The 24315-nt window shown below is 41.5% G+C and overlaps 2 protein-coding genes across 2 annotated transcripts in view; one reads left to right on the top strand and one right to left on the bottom strand.

The window, feature by feature from the left end:
* egfem1 (EGF-like and EMI domain containing 1) overlaps positions 1–24315 on the bottom strand; it is a gene marked incomplete at its 5' end in the record, with an annotated part of 56114 nt that overhangs the window by 14465 nt on the left and 17334 nt on the right. The window contains 19 exons of the mRNA XM_084558946.1: positions 1109–1237; positions 1544–1675; positions 1773–1901; positions 2059–2190; positions 2455–2580; positions 4919–5053; positions 5415–5549; positions 9266–9394; positions 10011–10139; positions 12658–12786; positions 12934–13194; positions 13282–13404; positions 13816–13938; positions 14081–14218; positions 14865–14987; positions 15574–15696; positions 16856–16981; positions 18409–18531; positions 22594–22716. Of these exons, the coding sequence (XP_084415072.1) occupies positions 1109–1237; positions 1544–1675; positions 1773–1901; positions 2059–2190; positions 2455–2580; positions 4919–5053; positions 5415–5549; positions 9266–9394; positions 10011–10139; positions 12658–12786; positions 12934–13194; positions 13282–13404; positions 13816–13938; positions 14081–14218; positions 14865–14987; positions 15574–15696; positions 16856–16981; positions 18409–18531; positions 22594–22716 (2568 nt within the window). The remainder of the gene's footprint in view (positions 1–1108; positions 1238–1543; positions 1676–1772; positions 1902–2058; positions 2191–2454; positions 2581–4918; positions 5054–5414; positions 5550–9265; positions 9395–10010; positions 10140–12657; positions 12787–12933; positions 13195–13281; positions 13405–13815; positions 13939–14080; positions 14219–14864; positions 14988–15573; positions 15697–16855; positions 16982–18408; positions 18532–22593; positions 22717–24315) is intronic.
* On the top strand, positions 6282–9209 carry LOC311498389 (EH domain-containing protein 2-like). Its single transcript, XM_084558947.1, has 6 exons — positions 6282–6545; positions 6657–6833; positions 7044–7141; positions 7548–7960; positions 8086–8250; positions 8340–9209. Exons 1-6 carry the CDS (start codon positions 6325–6327, stop codon positions 8901–8903), a joined length of 1638 nt encoding a protein of 545 aa, XP_084415073.1. The 5' UTR covers positions 6282–6324; the 3' UTR covers positions 8904–9209.

Below are 24315 nucleotides of genomic sequence, written 5' to 3'. Positions count from 1 at the left end.
TCTCCTGAAGGAAGAGGCCCAGCACAAGACTGAGAAACTGGACACCTCTGTTTGAGGGGAACGGGCCTTCACAAAATAAAACCTGCTCAGACCAATAGCTCCACTTCCACGGCGACGTCCAATCAGAGTGACGACTACATTAGACTGTTAGACTGGCCATTAGACTGTTATGACTAGGGAAGTGAAGCTCTCTTCTAGTGTGACACAACCATGAATTACGATGCCCTGTGCACCACCACGGAGGTGGTATGAATTTCTGGGCCGCGGTAGTACACTCACGGTAAATCTTACACTTTGCAATAACACAAGGCCACTTCAAGTCGCAGGCCTATAATCAAGAACAAATCTATTACATTGTTAAAACTCTCAGACTGTTGATATGTCCCGCAGTTCAGCACAAACATCATAACGATGAGATGAATATTAGTTACATGAAGGCTTTGCTATGGCAGGGTGCTCGGAAAGACCCATGAAATACAGTTCATCTACCCTAGAATGACGAATACAAATTACATCCCGGGATTTGTGTGGTTTTAAAATGGTTTCGCTGATGACATTACGTGGACAATCTGATGATTCATTGAATCTGTATGAATCACTGAAGCTGTGGACGAGATTTAAAATTCAGAAGAATGTCCTGCAGCGCCCTCTAGTGTATTGAGTGATAATGTCACCTGCTTCAGTGGTAACAGGGTTAGCCAAATGGGTGCAACATTACTCTCATATAATAAGTGGCACTTTACAGTCACTTCTACACATTCACTCAATCACACACTGGGAACAACTGAGCATTCAGTGTCTTTCTCAAGGACAGTATGTGGCATGTCCCAGGGATCGAACCACTAACCAGCCGTTTCATGGACAACCTGCACTACCTTCTGAGCCACAACTGAAGCACCAAATCCTCTCAGCTGAGAAGCTGTAATATTCTGTATTCTGTATCTTAATTTTGTTATGAATTCCTTATTAAGTACCAAGTGCATCTTGAATCAGTCTTTTGCGCTTGCAAATGTTATTTTTAATATTTCAGATATTTTCCACAATACACACCATCAGAAAAGATATATGACAGTTTGAACTAATCAGACAGAGACAATGGATGACTTACGTTTTTCACAGAAAGTGCCAGCGTATCCAGGGGAGCATGTGCAGGCTCCGCTCACATGGTCACACAGGGCTCCATTCTGACACTGGCACTGTTGGACACAGCCCTGACCATACCTGCCTTCCTCACACTCTGAAAAACACAAGATCAAGAGTACATGCAGAAACATTGTGTTTAAAATCACAAATCTTGAACTTTTAACCACAGAAAACTAGCTGGAAAACTTTTCAGTGAAAACACTCCAGCACAGTACATCTCAAGTTCTAGATCAAAACAAAATTTGTACAAATAACATATTATACATTAAGCAAATACAAACACACATGTTAGCAAATAAAAGTATATGCCATGGAAATTCCTTTCAGTTTTGGATTTTAACTCAAAAGCTGCTATGACTGCAGCCACCCCATGATGGCAGCATCTACTAAAATAACTTACTCTTTTCACAGTGCTCTCCCTTGAAGCCAGCCTCACATACACACTGACCGCTGACTGACTCACAGCCCACGGAGCTGCCCTGGCACTGGCACTCAGTCTGGCACCCTTGGCCCCAGAAGCCAGGTTCGCAGGCTGTGAAGGTTTGCAAAACATTGTGGTGAAAGTTACGATATGTCCCTGCTATTCTGTCATGATTGTTTTCTCATCTGTCTGGCACACCAGCTCTTACAGGCTGCACAGTCATGGCCTCTTTTGCCAGGAGGGCAGATGCAGTGTCCATTCTGTGGGTCACAGCTGGCATCAGGGTGGCAAGAACAACGCGATAGACAGCCTGGTCCATAGTACCCTGCAGGACACTCTATGCACAACAGTGAGAAAAGAAAACGGCTTTAGTCATGGTTTCTTTTTGTTTTTTAATCATCTAAACAGAGAAGCAAAGAAGACACAGCAACTGCAAAATCTCATTTGCATTCAACCTAATACTATTTTTTTCTTGAAATTTAATTCAAATTCACCATTTTGGCAGAGGTTTCCCATGAAGCCTGGCTTACAGTCACACATGCCGTCCTGCTTGTTGCAGGTGCCTCCGTTCTCACAGTCAGGACAAGAAGACTGGCACTTTAACCCCCAGAATCCATCAGGGCAGTCTGGGAAGCAACAAGAGTCTTTCAGATTAATTCAGCGCTAAGCCACTTATGTCTGTTATTTCTTTGTAAAGCCCCAAAGCCACTTATGCTTGAATAATTTGGGGGCAAATGCATTACATGAGTTTTTGAAAGGTGTAAAAGGTCTCACTGGGAGAGTATGTTACAGAGCAAATGTTTCTAACTGGTTTTAGAAGCATGTAACATTTGTGTAATGATATTGTTGTCTCCCTGCAAGGCTAACCCTGTTGTTAAATGAAATTATACCTTCCTGGCACGAGTATCCCGTCTTCCCAGCAGGACAGATGCACTGTCCAGTTATGGAGTCACAAGGAACTCCTCTGCAGTCACAGGTCAGGCGGCAGTTCTCCCCATAGCTTCCAGCTTGGCAGGCTAGTGACACACACACACAAAAACAGAGATAGAAACCACACGAGTCTCAGTGGAAACTTAAATTAATTACCATGTAGTGGTTGAACAGTTTATAAACTGTCCAATCCAAACTCGTATAATATATATATATTTTTTTTTTAATTTAACAAAGTGAATGTCAGTATGTATATTCAGCCTCCACCACTTTTTCTCCACTCAACTTTACTTCTTTAACCCCGTGAAATTCCTGTAATTTCCACCTAAAATGCCTAAAAAAGGTTTACCCAAAGTAAATGTAAAGCTATTCTTGAACCATTTGGAGTACAGGCATGGCTCTGTCCTATTTTGAAAGATAACACTGATTTTTTTCTCCTCTGCTACTGGCACTGAGGAATAGGAGTTTGAATACACTGAAATGTGACTGGTCTGACATAAGTGTTTACTGAGCCTGCAGTTATGACTGTATCCTGAAATGGTATCATCATTCTAATCTCAAGAAAGTAAGCTTTCCAATGATGTATAACACATAGACATGGAACTGAGTTAATCCCCGGTTTAGTCCCATAAATACCGGACGGCCCTGTTGGAACAGCAGCAGGATCATTTTGGTTAGTTTTTCACCAAACTGTAAGTTAGTCAGCTGCATTTTCCTTCCGATTTGTCCTGCCACTGTAACAACAAAATTGCCCCACAAGCATCAGTAAAGTCTTATCTTATACTATCTTTATTATTATCTTAGACGTTAGTTTGAATTTTGTCATAGTTCGCATATGACTTGTTGAGTTAAGGCCCGAAATGTGTTTTTTGAGGACAATGAACCTGACCTTTGACCATCAAATTCTAATCAGTTCCTCCTCGAGTCCATTTTAGCCTTTGTGTCAAATTTGAAGAAATTCCCTGGAGGTCTTCCTGAGATATCGCATTCCCATGAATGGGCTGAATGAACTGATGAACAAAAAACTCAAACATATTCCTCTGGTCACAGTACGGGGGCTTAAGAAAACACAAGACAGGATTACACAACATTGAAGAAATTGGTTTTGAAAGAGAGATGCAAAAGTGAAAATTTAGAAACACTCAATCACTTTATGTTTATTTATTCAGTCTCAGCCGTTGGAGTAGTAACTGAAGGAAACTGCCCCTGTCACGACCGGGTCTGCAACTCGAACTAAGTTCAATCCAAGAAAAGGGAACGACATTTCTATTTTTTTATTTCATTCTTTGGCTTTGACAAACTCAGCAAGCCTCAGTCTGTAACTGCATACTGTAACTCTTACACCACTGTGCAAAGACACAAAGTCATGTTTTGTGTCTTTGCAATATTCAGTATCACTTAAGAGCTGAGCGCAGAGGCCTGAACTTTTGACCAACCTGCAGAGCAAACAGCCCAGAGGACACACCACTGCGGAGGAACACTCATCATTTTTGGTTGCACACTTTATAATAATAACAAGAACACCTGCACTGACCAGGTGAATTCAAGAGAATGCCTTATTTATATCACCAAACTGAGAATGAACAGAAGAATGAATTTATAAAGATTTATACGGGTTATGGGATATGAAAGAGACTGGTGGCAGAGGTGGACATATACAGAAACTCATTCATAGCTATTTGCAGGGGCGGACTGACAATCTGTGCGTTCTGGAAAAGTCCAGAACGGCCGTCCAACCGACGGCCGACGGCACAAAAAAAGTCTAATAAAGCGGTATTAACAGCCGACAGCAGAGGGCGCTAATACGATCAATTATACGCTACGTGTAAAAAAAAAAACTAAGGAAGAAGAGTAGGCCTACATCATTAGACGTGACAATGGCTAGATAGGCTACAGTATTGTAGCATAGTATCAGGACATCCTGGCTAGTGGCTGTCACGTATGGCTGGGGCGAATGGCCGGATGACGGGCCTATTTGGGAAAAAAGTCCAGGGCTGTTTTTTAGCCCCATTCCATCCCTGGCTATTTGTGTTGCTTTGTGTTGCCAATTTATGGGAAAGGGCGCACATTTGCACAAGCATGAAGTGTGCAAACAGCAAACACACATGCTGGCACGGGTCAGGCCCACACACTTCACGTACTGTATTCTGATCTTACTTATACTATAGATTCTATAGTAAATATAGATATAGTATAGAAGGTATGACCACATGAGCGCACTGTGGATTCAAGCTTTGTGGACGACATCATACATCAACAGTGTGTTTGAAACGTTTGGAATGCGACAAATGATGTTACGGATGTATGCCAGGTGTTTGAAACAAACATAAAAAAACCTTACTCTGTGCACCTCTAGGTGTAAATTGTTTTATATGGTGGAAAACGTCCTTTTAAATTGCATTAAAATTACTTTTGTTGTCTCACCCAGCTGACAATTATGTCCTTGAAGGCCTGCGGGACATCGTTGGCTGCACTCTCCAGTTGCAGGGTCACATGATCCTCCACCTGGACAGTCACATGGCTGCTCACAACCTGCACCGAAGAAGCCTGGCTCACACTCTACGTTTGGACATACAAACATGTACAAAAGACACAGGAAGGTTAACATGAGGGACAGCCTCAAACCTAACATTTTGTCAAACTATGTCATGTCTGTGAGCCATCACAGCCCCTCCTAAACTGTCAGAGTCAAAACCACATTGCAAGGAAACAACATGACTCTGAATTTGTTTCCCCTCAGTGGTTGATATTACTGCAACAGAAACTTAACTTGGATCTTTCTAACATTTAAAATGCCCGATACAGTGATACGTCCTCTCAATCAGCTTCCAGCCTCTAGTCCCCTCAATGGCCCCTACACAAAGATTTCACCATCCCTGCTTTTTAATGAACTAGTTGGATTTTTGTGAAATGCCTATACCTTTCTCACACTGCGGACCATGGTATGCTGCCTTACAGAAACAGCTCCCTGTCTTGGGGTCGCAGCCAGTGGAATGTTCTTGAACACAGTCACATTCTTTGGAACAGCCTGCGCCGTGCGTCCACCTGGGACAAGCTGAGGGGTGGACGGGGGCGAGTTTAAAACAGACAAAAGACGTGAGTTAGACATGATGTACGACAAAGAATGTTTGAATGATACTGTAAGAAGAGATACACATGAGTTACGCATGCTCGTAAAAGAATGAATAGCAAGCAACAAAAACTACGTTTTTTTTTTGCAAGGTTAAGCAAAGAAAACAAATTCTCTTGGCAGTTTTTGTTTGTTAAAGTTTTAGGGGAACAGGGTTAACTGAGAAAAAATGCTGAAATGAAACTTTCATGAGTATCATATTACACGAACCAAACAAACACTCCCAACCGCCATGTTTTCACAACGTCAGACTTCTGCTAGTTTAAGTCATGTGACCACAGCGTCCTGTTTCACTGGGTTTATTGAACTTCTCACAAATTCATCGGACTATTTGTGCACATACGTAAGATATGATAATTAAACTGTTGCAAGTACTTCTCTGCTTTTTATCGCATATATAAAACCGTTTAATCACTAACCATTTGGAACTTTAAAACGCTGTGGATGGATCTTGCTGAGATTGTCCCTACCCAACAACAAAAACTAAACTGCACTCCACCCTGTCCCTCTCCACTTTGGCTTTATGTTAGGTGCAGCTGCAGGCTCTGGTTACACCCTCTCCACCCTCTCAGTGTCCCGCTGCAGGATGGAGCAGACAGCTGTGAGAATCTGATAATATTCCTTGTGCACATTCTTCCATCATTCAGTTTTGGTTATAGAAGAGTGAGCAGCTTCCACGCAGAGAAATTAGGATTAAACTATGTCCCTACGGAGGTTTAGGAGCCCCCCTAAAACACTGGGGGATGTCAACATGGTGACAGAGGAGCTGAAGAACCTTTATTATAAGAGGCTGCTGCCGATAGAGAAATACTATTCCTTCCATCACTTTCACTCGCCGAGCTATGAGGATGCAGACTTTGACAACAAACCCATGGTGCTGGTGATGGGTCAGTACTCAACAGGAAAGACAACGTTTATCAGGTGAGCCTGATCATTAAAAAAAAAATGGTGTTGTGCATGTACAAGACTAAAAAATGCTGTGTTTGAAGTAATGATGATGACAGTGGTGGTTTGTGCCATGTGTGTCTTCAGGTATCTCATAGAACAAGATTTTCTTGGTAGCAGAGTTGGGCCAGAGCCAACCACTGACTGCTTCACCGCCGTCATGTACGGAGAGAGGGAAGGAATCATCCCTGGGAATGCCCTCACGGTGGATCCAAAAAAGCCCTTTCGCAACCTTGACCCATTTGGAAATTCGTTTCTGAACAGGTGATGATGAATCGAGAGACAAAAGTGGGGAAAATTAATGGAGATGAAGGAGTGCGAGAGAATAAATCATGAATTATTTAGTTTACAATTCTGTTTTTTCATCAGAGGAAAATCTGCTCATGCTCTAGGACTCACCAAGGTGGTGCTTTTCCAGTTAACAAGAGAAGGCAGTCTTGAATGCATAACACTTAAGTATTATTTTCTTTGCAGGTTTCAGTGTGTTCAGATGCCAAATCGGGTCCTTGAGAGTATCAGCATAATTGACACACCGGGCATCTTAACTGCTGCTAAAAGAAAACTGAGCCGAGGTGAGACAGAATTCCTACTATCTTGGTGTTAAGCGCAATAAGCAAGTCTTTAAAGAGACTGTTTAAGTTGGGCCACATTGTTGCTGTCGGGATCACTGAAATTCCTCTGGTAAGAGAGTCATAGTTGGTCCAAAGAAATAATAAAGTTTAAGCCAACCATAATTTCAAAATCTGAAGTCAGAAGCAAAGTAGATGAAAGTAATGTGACAGTGAGTTGGGAGGAGAAATAAGTAACTGCCTTGCTTTGTTTCTTGGACCCATTTTCTATGGGTGTAACTGAAATGGCTTAGGACCAGTGAGGACCACTGGGATGTGTTAAATGTTCCTCTGTGTCTTGGGGCTCTGAGGCCTGCTGCATTACATACAGTGTTAATGAAAACCCTGTGTTTCTTTTCTTTATCCCCAGGCTACGACTTCCCAGCAGTGCTACGCTGGTTCGCAGAGCGCGTGGATCGAATCATCCTGCTGTTTGATGCACATAAGCTGGAATTCTCTGATGAGCTAACTCGAGCATTCGGGGCACTCTGTGGCTACGAGGACAAGTTACGTGTGGTTCTCAACAAAGCTGACAGGGTGGACTCCCAACAGCTCATGAGAGTGTATGGTGCCCTCATGTGGTCACTGGGAAAAGTGTTTCGAACCCCTGAGATCTTGAGGGTTTACATCGGATCTTTCTGGTCCGAGCCAAGGCAGATGTGCGACCACTACCAGCTGATAGAGCTGGAGGAGGAGGACCTTTTGGCGGATATAAGGAACCTGCCACGCAATGCTGCAGTACGCAAGCTGAATGACCTGGTGAAGAGGGCACGCTTAGTGAGGGTGAGAGATCATCTGATATATTCTATCCTAACCCAAACATATGCGTATGAATTCACAAAGCCAGCTGCTGATATGGTGATCTTAGGTCTCATTTGACTTTTGAGTCTCATTTGTCCCCTTCCCAGGCTCATGCACACATAATCAGCTATCTGAAACAGGAGATGCCAACAATCTTTTGCAAAGAAAGCAAGAAGCACAATCTGATCTACCAGCTTCCTGTCATTTTCACCAAGATCCAGCAACGGCACAGAGTCCCAGCTGGCGACTTCCCTGACTGCACAAAGATGCAGGTCAAACAAATGTTTTAATTACTGTCTAAATACAACATTTCAATGCAATGTGCTGCATGAGCCTTATGTGTTATTGCTTGTATTTTCAGGAGAAACTCTTGGGTCAAGATTTCTCAAAGTTCAAGACACTGAAGCCAAGTTTGATGGCTTCCTTGGACAAACTCCTCACAAGCGACATAGCCAATCTGGTTCCCTTACTCCAACAACAAGAAGTGAAGAAGAAATCCCTCCCGGGAGTGTTGGACGGGGAATTTTTGGGAACGTTCAGGCCTGAGCATTACAGGAGAGATCCATTCAAGGAAGTGTCCCGAGATGATGAGAGCAGCGAGGCAGATTTTGACGAGTGGGTCGTGGAGAAATACAAACCCAAATATGACGAGATCTTTTACAACCTCAGTCCCAGCGAGGGCAAACTTAGCGGCACCAAAGTCAGAGAGTGGATGACGTCCACTCTCCTGCCCAACTCTGTGCTCGCTCACATCTGGAGGCTGTCAGATATCGATGGGGACGGCATGCTGGACAATGAGGAGTTTGCGCTTGCTGTCCATCTTATTGAGGGAAAACTAGAGGGCTACTACCTCCCCAGAGAGCTGCCCTCTCACCTGGTGCCGCCATCCAAACGGCTAAGTACAGCGAGCGATGTATCAGAATAAACTTGATAACACAAGAGAAAGGAAGGCTGAGGATGTGTACACACTAATGTGAAATGTTTTGTGAAAATAGCAGTGTATGCAATGTATGTGCATAAAACCAAATAAGACGTTAGGGGCTATTGAAGGTTTGCTCATATTCTCAAATTAGCCATATATGAAAGTTATAAAGAAGAATAAGAAAATACAGCAGCAGTTATTACTAACTCCATGGGTGATATCTCTTTTTCTGACACATTAAGAGCTTCTCATAATTCACATAACTGTAATGTATTCCATTAGTGATGACATTAAACTTGTAATGAGTTGGTATAATTTCAGGTTGTGGTAGCATTATCATTATTATTTTGATCACCGCGACTCACCTAGGTGGCAAAATCGACCATACAATCCTGGAGAGCACAGGCAAGCTCCGTACAGACGGTGACAGTGTCCATTGTTGGGGCAGTTGCACTTTCTTCTGCAGTGCCTCCCGAAATAACCTTTTGGGCAACCTGTGGGCGAGAATGAAGCCATACAATATGCTACACGTTAGGATAAGAATACTACTATCCACTATTTGTAAGAAGATATACATTTTTGAAGACCTACAGTATTTTGGCACACACTAAATGATAATGTAGAACAGTGGTTCCTGGACTAGGGGTCATGGCCCCTCCAATATCCATTAAATCTTATTCATACTTCCTTCTCATTTTTTCAACATAAATTTTATTTTAGACAGCATCACCAAGTCTAAGAAACTTTTGTTTTCATTTGTGGTAAATCATTTTTGGTGGTGAGGCTCTGTTCCGTGACCTCTCTGCTCTTTCATAAGTCCACACAGAAAGCCCAAGGAATGAAGAGTAGAAGCAAAGACCCCTCAGAAATGGAACATAGTAGACATCAGTGAAAAAAAAAAGGTCTCTGTCTTGTGACATATTATGACTTTATTCTCTCTGGCCTCTGAAAATGATTCAAATTTGAAGGATAAAGTCATGCTTCAACTACAAGGTCAAAAGGCACGGATGAGTCACACTAACGGGTCACAAGCTACTTGACTCTGGCGGATGTATTTGCTAATGTGAGGGCACAGAGTGTTTGTGTCAGCAGGAGAGTGCGTATACAAACCATCCTCGCAGAACAGGCCTTGTACCCCGAGGGGGCACAAACACTTCCCGGTCACAGGTTCACACGAGCCTCCATTCTGACAGCGACACAGACCGTTACAGGCCTGCCCATAGCTCCCCTGTGGACAAGCTATAAGAAAAAGGATTGCTTGATAAACTTTGGGACATGTCTTCAATACTGAATCCATCCATATTTGAAAATTGAAAGAAAGACAGCAGATGCAGTCTAACCTAGAGTTTATACTCTAAGTCAGCAAACTCGTTCAACTTCCATCCTCTCTTTCCTCATGGGGTGTGCTCTCCTGAATTTCCTAATCTCACTGGCCTTGTTAGCGATGCCGACATGAACCAGCTGGCTGTTTAACATGTGCTGAAGTGTTAAATCCATCAAGGTAATGTCTGCTTAAATTCCATGCCACACTTTTTTCCCATCAGTTTTATGTCACTCCAGAGACAGATTAACCAGTTTAAAAATATTTGTGGCAACAGCAGCATTACAGACTTATAATATCAATGAAAATGCATTATTAATTTACATAGAATGAAAAAGCAAGAGGGAATTAAGGCCATAGAATCAGTTACACTCTTTGTTATACATAGTTTAAATGGTGTTGTCAGTTGTATCAGTGTGACACGGTGTGTACATGTGCGAATGCAATCAAAGAGAAGAACAGTGTGGAGCTTTGTGCTTTTCTGCTTCAAAATGATGATGACAGTGGGTTATATCTTAAGACTTGTTGAGACATTTTGATGCAGCATGTCACATTAATACTTAACTACTTCCACAATAACATGAAAAATTGACAAGGTTGCCTTTACATTATTCCAAACTATTTGTTAAGTATCTTTAAAGAGATTCTCTAATTGAGATGTGGATTTTACATTAAAAAAATAAATAAAAAGGGTTAAAGCACACCATACAGTGAGACCAGGATGATGCTGAATATTGTACAGTGCATTTAGTTTATAAATGTGTTAATAATTTAAATTAATTAATTTTACTATATAAAACCATAATCCATAGAGTTACATGACTCTACCAACTACTCAAGTTGCAGTTTCCTTCTATGTCTGTCCAAACTCATATAGGCTGGTGTATATGGGGAAAAATTTTAACATATAAAACATATTTTTCCAGGCCATTATATAAAAAAAGTCAAACCTAATTTTAATCAGTCCATTTTAATCAGTCCAAGGGAATGTGCAAATATTATCTACATACTGTGTGTGTGGACTTTCATACTGGTCTGTTAAATATGAGCTTCAGTCAGCAGGAGGTTTAGCTTAGCATGGGACAGGAAACAGTTATGTTGGCTCCATCCAAAAGTAACAAATGTATACATTATGTCTCATTTGCCTGCCCAAGGAAAAAAAAAAAAACGAAATGTGAAAATAATTTGTAGTTTAAAAAGACTATTTCTTTGGCTGACTTCTTGGAGTTTCTGTTACGTTGAGACCTGATTAGTCTGGATTTAGTGCACGCACATGGTTACCTGGCTGTAGCGTCCTATGTACACACGTGATTGTGGTAGTGATTTCTTATAACGTTTGATTTCATCAAATGTATTTGTAAAATGTCAGACTATTTCTGTCAAAGCCTAGGGAGCTGAGTGTTTTATTTTGTGGAGTTGATGTATGGAAGAACTAACTGAAAACATAATCTCTTTAGCCACGTCCTTTGCCACCTCGGAGGCATAATAAGATGAACAAAATGAGAGCCTATCAAGTTGGGTAAGACAAAGCTGAACGTTCCTTTTTGGACTAATACCTGAAAATGCTGTTCAGACCCATCACCTTCAGGGTGTGCATCTGAACACTGCCGCCTCAGGACAGACTGCTTCCAACTTGCTTCCAACACACTTATCCCAAGTGACTCCCCTCTTATGATTACCAGTCTGACTCGGGTTCAGACCAAAGACAGCCATTAATCATGGAGCTGGATGGGAACAATGGAGCCTTGCTTTCTAAACCAGTAGCGGACACCCTTGGCCTGAGGCTGTGCTCTTGCTGTGGGCCCTGGCCACACTCCAGTAGCAGACAGATTGATTCCCCTGGACCTCTTGTATTCTGGAGCCCATAAACAAGCCAGCCTCCCACACTGAGGGAGCAGACAGGTTTTGAAACATGGCCCTGGATCGATGCACACTGGGAGCAATGTCATCTCTTTCTTAAACTAGACCATATTGCTATAGACAGACCATGAGGAGGATGCACCTTCAGGGAAAAGTCAGGTTGTGTATACGTATGTGGCTGTGTCCTACACCACTAACATTATCCATGTGTCTGTCACGTATCTGAACATCACTGATTCATTTTGTTTTTTTGTTTTTTTTTCATTGGGCTAAAAAATGAATATTTAAGTGTCTGGACTTTTTTAACGAAACAGTTTGAAATTTGGGAGAATACGCATAATTTCACCATTATGTACCACTTGATGATACATGGTAAATACGGGGCTATAGTCAACAGCCAGTTGAGCCAACCCTCTGTACTGGATCCAGAATAAAAGAAATGTAAAAATAGCAAGCTGAGACTTCATCACTGTGAGGGTTCATGAGGATGAAAGCTTCCCCTGAGGAACAGTCCTGAAAAACCACAAAGTGTTTTCACATTTTGTTGTTGTCTTTTTGTTTGTTAACAATCCTTACTCTCGTTGCAGATGATCCCCGTCCAGCCAGGTGAACATTCACAGCGGTCTCTGTTTTCACTGCATGCTCCATTCGCACAGTCTTCACAGCTCACACTGCAGTCATCCCCAAATGAGCCATCTAGACACACTGAAAAAAAAGAAAAGAAATGGTAGTCTGAGAATAAGTTTTCCTTTTCATAACACCCGCTCTGAAGATTTAATGGGAAACCAGTAAACTAATATTGATTTGACCAGACATAAAGGTCAGTTTCATTATTTTTGCTGTTTACTGTACCTATGTGGCTGTCCAGTCTAAGCTCACCCCGTCGCTCCCTTTGGATCTCTAATTCTTTTTCATTGTCACCAGTATGAATACCATCATCATCATCATCGTCGTCATCATCACCACCGTCATAACGGGAGTGCAGGGCTGCTGTGTACTGCAGGAGCTGAGGAGCCCTGAGGAACAGCAGGTCTGGTAATCTGTCATCTTCCAGCTGCTCCTCCTCATCTTCCTCATATTCTTCTTCCTCCTCCAGATCTCTGCCATACAGAGCTAAACACAACGTCAGGGTCGTGATAAAATGCCCAATTTCTGTTCGCTGTGATATTAAATAAAGGTGGAAATGCAAGCGTTACTCACAGGTGCATGAGTGCTGGTCCTGATCCAAGCGGAATCCCAGTCTACAAAAACACTCATATGTTCCCAGGGTGTTGACGCAGTAGTGTTCACAGCCTGGGGTCTCTGCCAGGCACTCATCGATGTCTAACAGAAGAAAATGCAAATAAAGCACACGAAGAATGAAGGTTAATGAATAAAGCACAATTCACATCTAGCATTATCATTAGATGCAGGTTGTTTGTGATGCAGAAGTTCAGAAGCAGACAGGTTGAAGTGAGCTCAGGTTCACCTTGTGAGATTTTTCATTTTACCTCATTGTCTTTATTGGATTGAACATCTTCTTCCCGTCTGGCAATAGACTGCATAAAGTTTGCTCATTCGTGAGCTAAAAAGTTCTGTTTTTTGTTATGGAACGGCCTTGAAAGCCTTAATTTCTCAGCAATCACTTAGCAAATGTGCTTTGGGAATCTGCGTCCTGCACAGCTTTACCCACAACACAGAAAACAATAAAAAGCACCAGACCAGGTAATCTTCTAACAATCCTTGTTCTCTTACCATCGCAGCCGCAGCCATCTGGGTTTAGTCTGTGGCCAGCTCTGCAGCTGCACTCATAGCCGCCTGGGTAGTTTCTACAGAAGTGGCTGCAGCAGGACTCCTCGCTGACGCACTCATTACTATCTGGGGAAGGCAAAAAAGCGGTAGAGAACTTGTCCTTATCAGATAGACTAAAAGACAGAAGCAGAGAATCAGGAAAGGGAATAAAGAAACCAAGACAGAGCACTCTGGGATATACTGCAGAGTTATCGATAGGAGGTCTTACCCACACAGGTCTTCCTGTCTTGGTCCAGCTGATAGCCATGGTTGCAAGAGCAGAGTGGGCCATTGGTGGTATGTTCACAATGATGAGAGCAACCTCCGTTGTTCTTCTCACAGCTGTTTACAATCTCCATCTCAATGCCTGGAGGTGAGCGGGCAAAACCACAACTAAGGCACACAACCAGAGCTGAGCCATAAGGAATCAAATGTTGTGTAGCATTTCTAGCTAATAAGGATTATTTTGGTTTGTTCCAGCCTTGAAATGACTTGCTACAAATGAAAAGAGGAACAAATCCATTATCAGGCACAGATAGAGTTTTACATTATGATGATATTAGAAGAGTAAAACATGTTTCTATTTGCTGAATTTAGAGTGGTTTTCAAGGAGAGAAAAATTCATGAATTGCAAGCATGTGTATGAGTTCAAGGCCGGCCTCTCTGTGTCAGAGTTCTGTTTGTGTTTCTTTTGCAGTCATGAACTGAAAAATAATTCAAGAATGTTCAGCTTTTTAATATTCCTTATCCAGCTGTTTCTCTTTCCTGGTCACTCTTGGAGTGCAGACACATAAGAGTGGAGGTACACAAGAAACTAATGACATTGATAAGTTTTATATAGACAAAGTAAAAAGTTTGTCGCCATAAAAAGAAACTGTTAAATGTGTAATTGCAGTGTCATAAAATTAAATGATTAGCTAGGTGTTTCATCAGCCGGTTGGTTTGTTTTTTTTATTTACAAGATTTACAAAAATACACACTCTGCAGCAGGAGGAATTTATGAATGTACTTACGGTAGCACTGTTTCCCGTCAGCACCGAGTTCAAAACCTGGATGACACACGCAGCTAAATGAGCCCAGCATGTTGACACAACCGTGGGAGCACTTGGCACGGCCGGAACTGCACTCATCAATGTCTAAAGGAGGCAAGTGAGACACAGAGATGTACAGATGCTGCAGATGAGGACAGGCACACAAAAGTGAAGGAAAACAAAACTTTCTGGAGCTGAAGTCATGATGGCAAACTGATTGTCAAAGACTGCCAGTCAAAGTCAAAGACTTCATCAGATTTAAAATATTGCAAAAGTCTCAAGGTCCAGAACATTTCAGTGTTCATAAAATTAATCTGTGTACTTGTCCTCATATTATTTTCAAGAAGAAGTTGAGACTTAAAATACATTTTTTGAGTTTTAGCTGTTCAGGCTACATGGGTCATGTAGAAGAGGCTATAAGAACCAGATATGAAGAGAAACATATGACATTGACCACGGACCCAAACACACATGCTCTCACTGAATAATACACTGAACTATGCTGCCACTTTCAAAATCTGGATGTGTAAAGGATCTGAAAACTTTTTTGAAAAGACTTTGTCAGGCCTCAGATTACTTGTCCTCTCCTCTCTAAGTAGAGCAGAAGAAAGACGGAAAAGAAGGCAATGTCCGATATGGAAAAGGACTGCTGCTGTAGATTGTGTGTGTGTGCATGTGCGTGATTCCTCACCTTCGCATTTCTTGCCATCTCCAGCCAGTGTAAAACCAGGTCGGCAGCTGCAGTGAACTCGGTCGTCTTCAGGAACACACAGCTGGTCGCAGCCTCCATTCCTCTCCTCACAGGGGTCCCTCACTAACACACACACAAAGGAAAGACACACACACACATATTCAAAAATGCAGCCAGGTCAGCTCAGCCGGAGGTCTGTGTAAGTTTACGAGGACAGCTTTAATTCTCAGTTCCAGAAGAATGTCTAAATTTAACTTGTGCATATGCAGCCTTTGATTCTTGGATTCCTGTGAGATTTGAGAAATCAAACAACAACTTATCTTGGCAGGCTCCATGTTATGTGCTTGTGACAGATCCAAATTAGTGGGGTCCTGTCTGTGTCCTGTAAGGAACTACTGGCAGCTATGGTTTTGTTTTAGGTGAGACGCCTTTCACGTCTATGAGTGCCTTTTATGCACACATTAGAGCATCTACCAACACACAGATTGTTGTGTTCCCTCTCAAGCACTCTCCTTCTATGTCAGGCTTATTGAATTAACTAGCTAAAGTGCTAGACAAAGCAACCGGACTTGCTTGAGTTTCTTCAAGACCTTTATCCTGTCACCCAAAAGGCTTCTTCAGTTCAGAACTGAATGCGTCTTTTGCAAAAGGCTCCTGAACAGCAGAAGCCTTTTAGAATGACAGGTGAAATGTCTTCAAGTAAGTCGATTCTTTTTTGTGTTATTTGTTTGGATTTACCATGAAGAAGACTTGAGTGACTGAGAAGCTTCATAAATTTGTGGCAAACGGTGAAATACAGGTGGTTCATCACATGCCAAGTTTTTTCTAAGTGCTTGCCCTTTTCCAAACGGTTTCCAAGGATGACTTCCCAGATGACTCTGTGTAACAAACCATCTGCTGCCTCAGGCTCTTATTGGGAAACTGCACAGAAACAGTTTCCCATTTGGAAAATCTGGTTACGATATCTCAAGATACCTAGTAAAACTTATAAATACACTGAGGTTTCACTGAGGTTTCCAAAGCTGCTCCAATGAATGGCCGATGGAATCGACCCCAGAACATTGTTGCTGTGAGGCATCAGTGCTAACCACCACACCACTGTGCCACCCCCTATTGGAAGCAGTCATATCATTATTATTATGCTGTCATTTGGTTCAGTTTGCAGCTCAGAAAGACAACCTACTTTAGTATGAATAAATGAATGAACTAGATTATGTAGATTATGAAATACAGTATTCATACCACGATGAGTTTTGTCCAGTTTTGTTGGTTAATGACTTACATTGACAGTGTCTCCCATCTCTTGTCAGCTGGTAGTTCTTCCGACACTCACATTTGTAGTGATTGTTCCCCATGTCCACACACTTGTGTTCACATCCGCCATTCAGCACCGCGCAAGAATTCACAGCTTAAACGTAAACCAGACAGATACAGTATATGATAAATAGGCATATCCAATTACAGGTTTAATGACAGTGAAACTTCCATCAGTTAAGGCAACTCACAAAGGACAACGGATATAATTGAATTAGTTGGCAATCCCAAATGGTTTTCACAGCTCAAAATCTGCAGTCGTATAATTATGGAAAACACTTGGGTAAAGGCAGGAAAGTGATGTTCGGTCCAGGTCCAACGAATACCCCTGGTTACTGTTTAATGATCTTTCCATCCTCCTATTCCTGTGACTTAATGATGTGCCAAATCTGAATATTAGCCGTACGCCTTGGGTGCTCTAAACACAGACATGAGGACACAGGGCAGCTGTAAAACTGAAAGACCGGCTGGCTTTTAGCACTGATGACTTCAACAGACACAATTAGCCATCCCGCTGCCTCCATACCTATCCTTTTAACACAAAGCTGCTGTTGGCAAATGGGAGTATTGAGAAATATACCGAGGAATACAGAGGAAACAGAGGACTACAGATTTTCAGCAGGAATGAAACGCTCTCATTACCAGCAGGTTTTATGGTGCTAAAAAAGGGACAAAAGTATTTTACCACCTTGCCTATTACCTTTTAAATCATGTCAATATCTCTCATAAGATTACTACAGAATATTCAGTGAGCCTCAACACTGTCCTTATAAGTACTATTTTTATAGATTTATGTGCAGATATTCCCCATGTGTGCTTTCCCACTGGACATGGCTACTTTAGAAACAAACCGAGAGCATGTCAAACAGGTCTCCCAGGAACCAACATGGACCACATGTTCGCTGCATATGTGGGCAGGTCATTAGGCTCTGCTCAGACACTCCTACAGTTAGAGTTGATAGTAGTGTTAATATGTTGATAATGTATAATCTTTGAATCAGTAAAGGGTTAAAATAAAAGGGAAAACTGAATACAAAACCTCGTTTGATATGCTATATAGCAGAGAAGACTGAAGCCAGACTTTGTGCTTTTGTACAAATTTCAAATAACATAAATGAAAAAGACAAAAAAACAAGATAGTGATGACCAAACGCCAAACACAAGGCTTCACAGGGGTAATCCGTAAACCAACAAGTGGCATTATAGTCTAGAATAACCAAAAGTGATTTAGTGTTGGGATTAAACAAATGAGATCTGACATGCTAATTAAAGGCCTTCAAAGGTACTCATGGATTGAGTTTCCTTGCTAAGCTAACTGGCTGCTGGATCCAGGAATAGAAAATAAGGAGTGATATCAATATTCTCATCTAACTCTTGGCAAGAAAGCTAATAGTCAAAAAGTCAAAGTATGTCTTTAAGAGCTAATTTGCTCTAATCACATTACCGGTTTATTATGATGTGGGAATGTTGGGAGGGGAACAAAGAAAATAATCACCACGAATACTTTGGTTTACTGCTTACCAATGCAGGTCCGACCGTCAGTGTGCATGCGGAATCCTTCGCTGCACTCACAGTGGTGAGAGCCCGGTGTGTTGACACATGTTTGTTGGCATCCTCCGTTGAGTTCCTCACACTCATTAATATCTGAACACACACAGAAATATCTGGTACATATAAACACATACACACACATACATACACGCTATATACAATATGACATCTGTTATATCTTCTCATACGTGATTTCTTTATGTATTAAGAAATCCTGTGCACAAAACTACAAACCACTTCAGCAGTCATTAAAGATCAGGCTTGTGAGAAATGCTGGCCTGCCTCTGACTGTGTCAAACGTTTCATTAACGAGCATGCTAGTCGGGAATGCGGCCAAATTAGAAGCCCACATGAACAGCTTCTCTGCTTAAATCATGTTTTGGAATGAAAAGTGGAGCTTCGCTGAACAATGACACACAGACAACTTTGGTGATTGTGGGAAAACAATCAAAACCTAAATTGAGCATTCAAGAAATTATGCATTTATTACATCCTTTATAAAATCTCACATCCAGCTTTGAGGTGGTCTAATTAAGCATTCCATTCGCAGTGAGCCAAAACCAGGAAATTGGAAAGCACAGTTCAACTAAATTAGCAAATAAAGAGTTGAATTGCAACAATGTTTCAAGTTCCTGTTTTACTGATGAGGGAAAACATAAAAATCTTATATTAATATACAAACATCCATAAATTCTCTCCATATTGGCAAGTTAATGCAGCTTTCAAGACACTCAATCACCACTTGGTACAGCGGCAATACCACAGTGACTCTGAACTCTGATTGGAAACTCATACAGTGTCTTGAATGTCTCATCATGCTGCTTTTGCAGCAGTATGCGTGCAATCAGTTTGCTTCCTGCACGGTTCCTCAGTAGAGGGTCCATATGGCAGCCTGTGTGTTCGACTGAGTCTTCTGTTGCACGAAGACAGAAGCAAGCTGTCAGCATACCTGAACACCCCATTCAAGGACAATCAGACTTTACTACACATCTGGACAACACATCACACATCTTCCTAACCTCCTCCCAGTTGTCATCTCTGACTTTTCCACTCACACTCGTGGTGACAGTGGAGATGTGTGCAGTAAATTGCTGCAATTTTTTTAAATTTTTTTTTAGGAACATGTGTTTCGGTTTATTTGAGCAAGCACAACACTACCGTTCCTCTGAGGTCAGACCACTTCCCAGGCGGTGCAAATATTACAAATCATTTTTTAATAGATTGCGTGTGTGTGTTCATTTGCTGGCATTCCCTCTTTGCACTCTCACCTCTCTGGCACACCCATAGGAACAGCCCTCTCCAAAATGATCTCAAGTCTGTTTTAATGATCTTGTATCTATTAACTGAGCTAAGGGGAGGAGGGGTGTCAAAGTGCAGGGCTTGCCACAGTAAAAGAAGCCTTTATGAATCCCACTCAGAAGATTAGTGTGATTAAGTTAAGGGAATTCATACTTGTTTGCACAATTTATTTAGACATCTTCATGAAACCAGTACTCATTACACAACTGCCTGTGAACCAGTGCTCTATTGTTGTTTAAAACACAGAGAGTTATTGTGGAGAATGCCCAGCATGCATAACAACAGACGCAGAGGGAGGACTGTCAAGGTTAATATACTTAGTGGTCTCCTCATGTGAAAGGGTTTCATTGGGAGATACACAATGGCAGCTTTTCACCGGTGGGTGAGGTGGTGCGTGCGGGAGCAGGGCTGCGAGTGGTGGTGGTGGCGTTGGAGGTCAGGGGGCAAGAGGTCTGAATGGTATCGTGTGACACCGTCTGGCTCTAAGCTGAGCTGCTGAGCCAGCATCTACAACTAGACAAAGTAGCACACTGAACATGTGGGAACACTGGTTTAGTGAAATTCAACAGGTGGTCAGAATGCTGCAAGAACAGAATTTACCGGTGCCTCAGTGGTATGGGATTAAGACCACGGCATAATTCAAAACTGCAAACGATGTGTTTTAAAACATTAAAACATATGAACATATAAACATTGAACATTTGCAAGCTAATTTTTAAAAGTTGTCAACAGCTAGAATGTCCTTCTAGTCAGTGTATCCTAACCTGTATTTTCTCAAAACATTTTTTTTTCTCAGTTTCAGTTATGGCATTCGCTTAATACCGTACAATGGACCAAGCTCTTGTCTCACTATTGGCTCAGTTGCATTTATGTCTTTAAAAGTCACATAAAACGGATTCCAGAAGCAACTGTGTGTGTGTTTTTTCTGCTATAGTTTAAAGTCAAACTCTCTGTCTTTTCCCATAAATACGACCACACATACAATTCACATAAAAGAAGAACTTCACAGCTGCTGAAGCTGCTTCCGTTTGACTTCTCCAGTTCTCCTCTCAGGCTTTAAATTATTACAGAGTGACAATATCCTGTCTTAGAGGTTAGAGGTTAGGGGCACTTGTTCACACCTGTAGCTCTTAAGAACAAATGGGCCACAAAGTCCAACACTAACTCAGCATATTTCTGTTAGATGAGACGGACAAACTGAGAAAGCTTGTTGTGTAAGAAGCTTTTTAGAAAGCAGCACTGCCCTTGTGATTGTTGCTGTTCTTTACAGCTTGAAGTCTAGACGGACAAGTAGGCTTTCAGTAGGTCAACATAGGTCAGAGAATTTAAATGTAATGACCCTAAAATTAAGAAATACTTTTGCAGAATTCAGTCCTATTGATCGGCTTTAACTCACATTTAACTTACATTCATTTTACACAAGCAGAGTATAAATGACAACTAATGTTTTTATTGTTAAATATGTATTTAGCATGGCAGAGTAAAACTGTTAAAGATTCATTATGAGATTTGTGTTCTATCATGTATAGTAAAATAAAGGTAAGTATTAAGAGTATACTGCAGGGTTTTTGACCACTAGTGGGCTGTAAAGCAGTGTTTTTTGTTAAGTGAGATCTGGTACTGCTAATGGAAAATGCTCAACAGATCTGCAAAGCACTGATCATGTGGCTGGTGGTGTCAGCAGCTTACTCTATGGGTATCTTTGACAGATGGTTTACTGTTGATGAAGGTAAACAGAGAAGTACATATACTGTATACATACAGTGTTTCTCCTGCAACAATTATAGGAAAAGTGTTGTAAAGTCAATAATATAGGTGATGTGATTGATGTGACTTTTCTACCAAAGGTAAAATACATTACCATAAATGATATTTCATCAATTGGACTGAAATTATTTTTATTAGAAACTCCAACATAACTGTTTACTTTACACGGAGTATCAATATCTGCCAGAAGAAGTCTCCCCCAGTGTTACTGACAACATTGAAGTAATACTAGAAGCAGACAACCATGGTGGACCCATGTTTTTAGCCTCATTGATTCCATCTTTGCTCCGATTTTCAAATTAGTACGTCTTTCAAACACTGCCAGGCATCTGTCCCTCCTGGAACCTCTTCATGTCATCTGATATTTACCCCACGAGGAACAAACATGCACAGAAAGAATGTCTTTGTTCCATCCAGAGAGGAACAATCAGATCGAGCATTTACAGGGTCCTATTAAATGGATTATCAAGGATTTACACCGCCCCTCAAATGTCTCCCTGTCGCTCCAGTCTGTTCTGATTAAGATGCTTAAATGAAGCATTTTTATTCTGATTGGAATATCATTCTGATTAATAGTAGAATGCTACTGTCTATGTAAATGCAGTCACTGTCATCATATTGCATGTGAACAAGATGATATATATTTGTAATGAAAACTGCACAGGATTACTTAATAACTAGTACCTGATTCAAGACTGACGATAAACTGAGGCAGGAAAGTGCTGCACGACACAGTTTGAGGTGACCATGACACATGTTCTGTTTCATCTCTGAAGGAATATAAATAAAGTTTTCATGATAAAGAGTTAATAAGCTTGCAAGTTTGCTGCAAGACTCAGACTTAAACCTACAGTAGATGGCATTTAACTTTCTCCATAGGATTACTAGAAGTAAAATAAACTCTGCAGGGTAACGTTAATGCATTTTATAGCATGCATCACATTGGGTTGGTTTGATAACACAACATTCCTCCTTAGCATTGAGTAGATTCATTACATAAAACAGTAGAGAAAGCCCCAGCTGGACAGACAGTCTAATAAAGTCTGTCTGTGTTTGTGTACACAAGCTACATCCAGATGTCCGTCTTACCGAGACAGGCCTTGCCATCTGGCCCCAGTCTACTGCCTTCAGGACACTTGCAGTAGTAGCTGCCAATGGTGTTGCAACAGTACCCCTCACAGCCGCCTTTATCCACTTCACATTCGTTAACATCTGAAAGAAAGGGATTAAAGAGTTCACGAACATAATGCACACTCCACAAAACGCCACAGCTGAAACAATTGTGAGGAGGAAGAGGTTTGGAGCTCCCTTTCAGTTAACCTTTCACACTCTTTGCAGGTTTCCTTTAAGGGTTGTTTGGTTCTTTCTTTTTTCAGAAGAATGAGAATTACTTGTATTGAGATGGTTTTTCCTTCTTACTGCCTTGATCAGGATGCAGGTGTCTTGCAAGGCAATATCTGTGACAGAAATGCTTTTATGTCATTAAAACCTCACAGTCAAAACACTTCTGTTGTTGACATTTTGCTTGATTGGAAATAAATAACATTGACCATCTTGTGACAATTCAATGTTCTGCTGGGAAACGTTTGGACCTGGCATTCATGTGGATGTTACTTAGACATGTACCACCCACCTAGACCAGACCAGGCACCCCCACCCTATAGCAATGACACTCCTTGATGACAGCAGCCATCCCCAGCAGGATGCAGCCTGACACAGACACACACACAAAAACAGTTTAGGAACAACTAAAAAAAAACAAAAAACATGAAGAACAGCACAAGGTGTTGACCTGGCCTCCAAATTCACTAGATCCTGATACAATCAAGTATCTGTGGGATGATCCACAGAGGCCCCTCCCCTCATAGGACCCAAAGGCCCCCACTGACAACATTCTGTTGCCAGACATCACAGGACACCCTCAGAAGGCCCATGTGCATTCTCTGATGCGTCAGATCTGTTTTGGAAATTTTCCTTGTCTCTTCGATTTTTCCACACCGTCAAAAGTTCAGTCAGTCCTCACTTTCTGTATCACTACTATCATCCAACTGCCTGTCACAGTCCTCAGACTGTCTACTGCTCAACCCTCCTCCTTTCCATAGTCATCTCAAAAGGTTTTCATCAGCAGTCTCATTCAGTTACCTGCCAACAGCATCTACTTCTCCACCGCCAGCCTTTAGACTGTCATTATCTACCTTAATAGTTTGGGATTCGTCTCTATGACACTGTCGCTCTTCTGAGCCAAGCTGTTACCTTGCATGTCCATGTTTCTTAGATAAATCTTCATTCAGGACCCACTTGATCTCATCTAATTGAAACCGTTTCCTGCGACTCTTGCAAGTAGAAATGGTTTCTGTGTTTCAGAGATGTCTAAAGCTTGTCAGGTGTGGTTATACATCATCCTCAGTAGAAACTAAGGTCCAGGACACAGTACTACTGTCCAGAGATTGCTGCATGAACCTCTAAAACTACTGTATTTCGTGTCCATCTGACACTAAACACGCACGCACATGATACAGTGTAATATTACTGGTTTCTGACAGAGAAATGCATTGCACTGACACAGACTCTCAGTGAAAGAGTAATCCTAAGGTGGAAAGGTAAAGTTATTTTGCATTTTTTGTCCCCATCTGTTAAAAAGATTTAAGGAGCAATACCTTGTTTATTTTTGAATAACAGGAAATTTCAGAGGCACAGCTTGGAGAAATGATTTGTAAAGGAACAGGCAGGAGACAGTACAAAGAAGAAAACTACATGCTTTACAGAAGTGAGATGTTTGGAAGTTTGATGAGAGCAAACGGCAAATCAGTC

The sequence above is a fragment of the Chelon labrosus genome (genome assembly GCF_963514085.1).
Source record: "Chelon labrosus genome assembly, chromosome: 13".
Lineage (NCBI taxonomy): Eukaryota > Metazoa > Chordata > Actinopteri > Mugiliformes > Mugilidae > Chelon > Chelon labrosus.
This window is presented reverse-complemented; position numbering and strand designations above follow the sequence as displayed.

Coding starts and splice junctions, on each gene's coding strand:
- LOC311498389 (XM_084558947.1), top strand. CDS start 6,325: ATGTCCCTACGGAGGTTTAGGAGCCCCCCTAAAACACTGGGGGATGTC. Junction 6,834..7,043: donor GGAAATTCGTTTCTGAACAG/GTGATGATGAAT, acceptor TTTTCTTTGCAG/GTTTCAGTGTGTTCAGATGC. Junction 7,142..7,547: donor TAAAAGAAAACTGAGCCGAG/GTGAGACAGAAT, acceptor CTTTATCCCCAG/GCTACGACTTCCCAGCAGTG.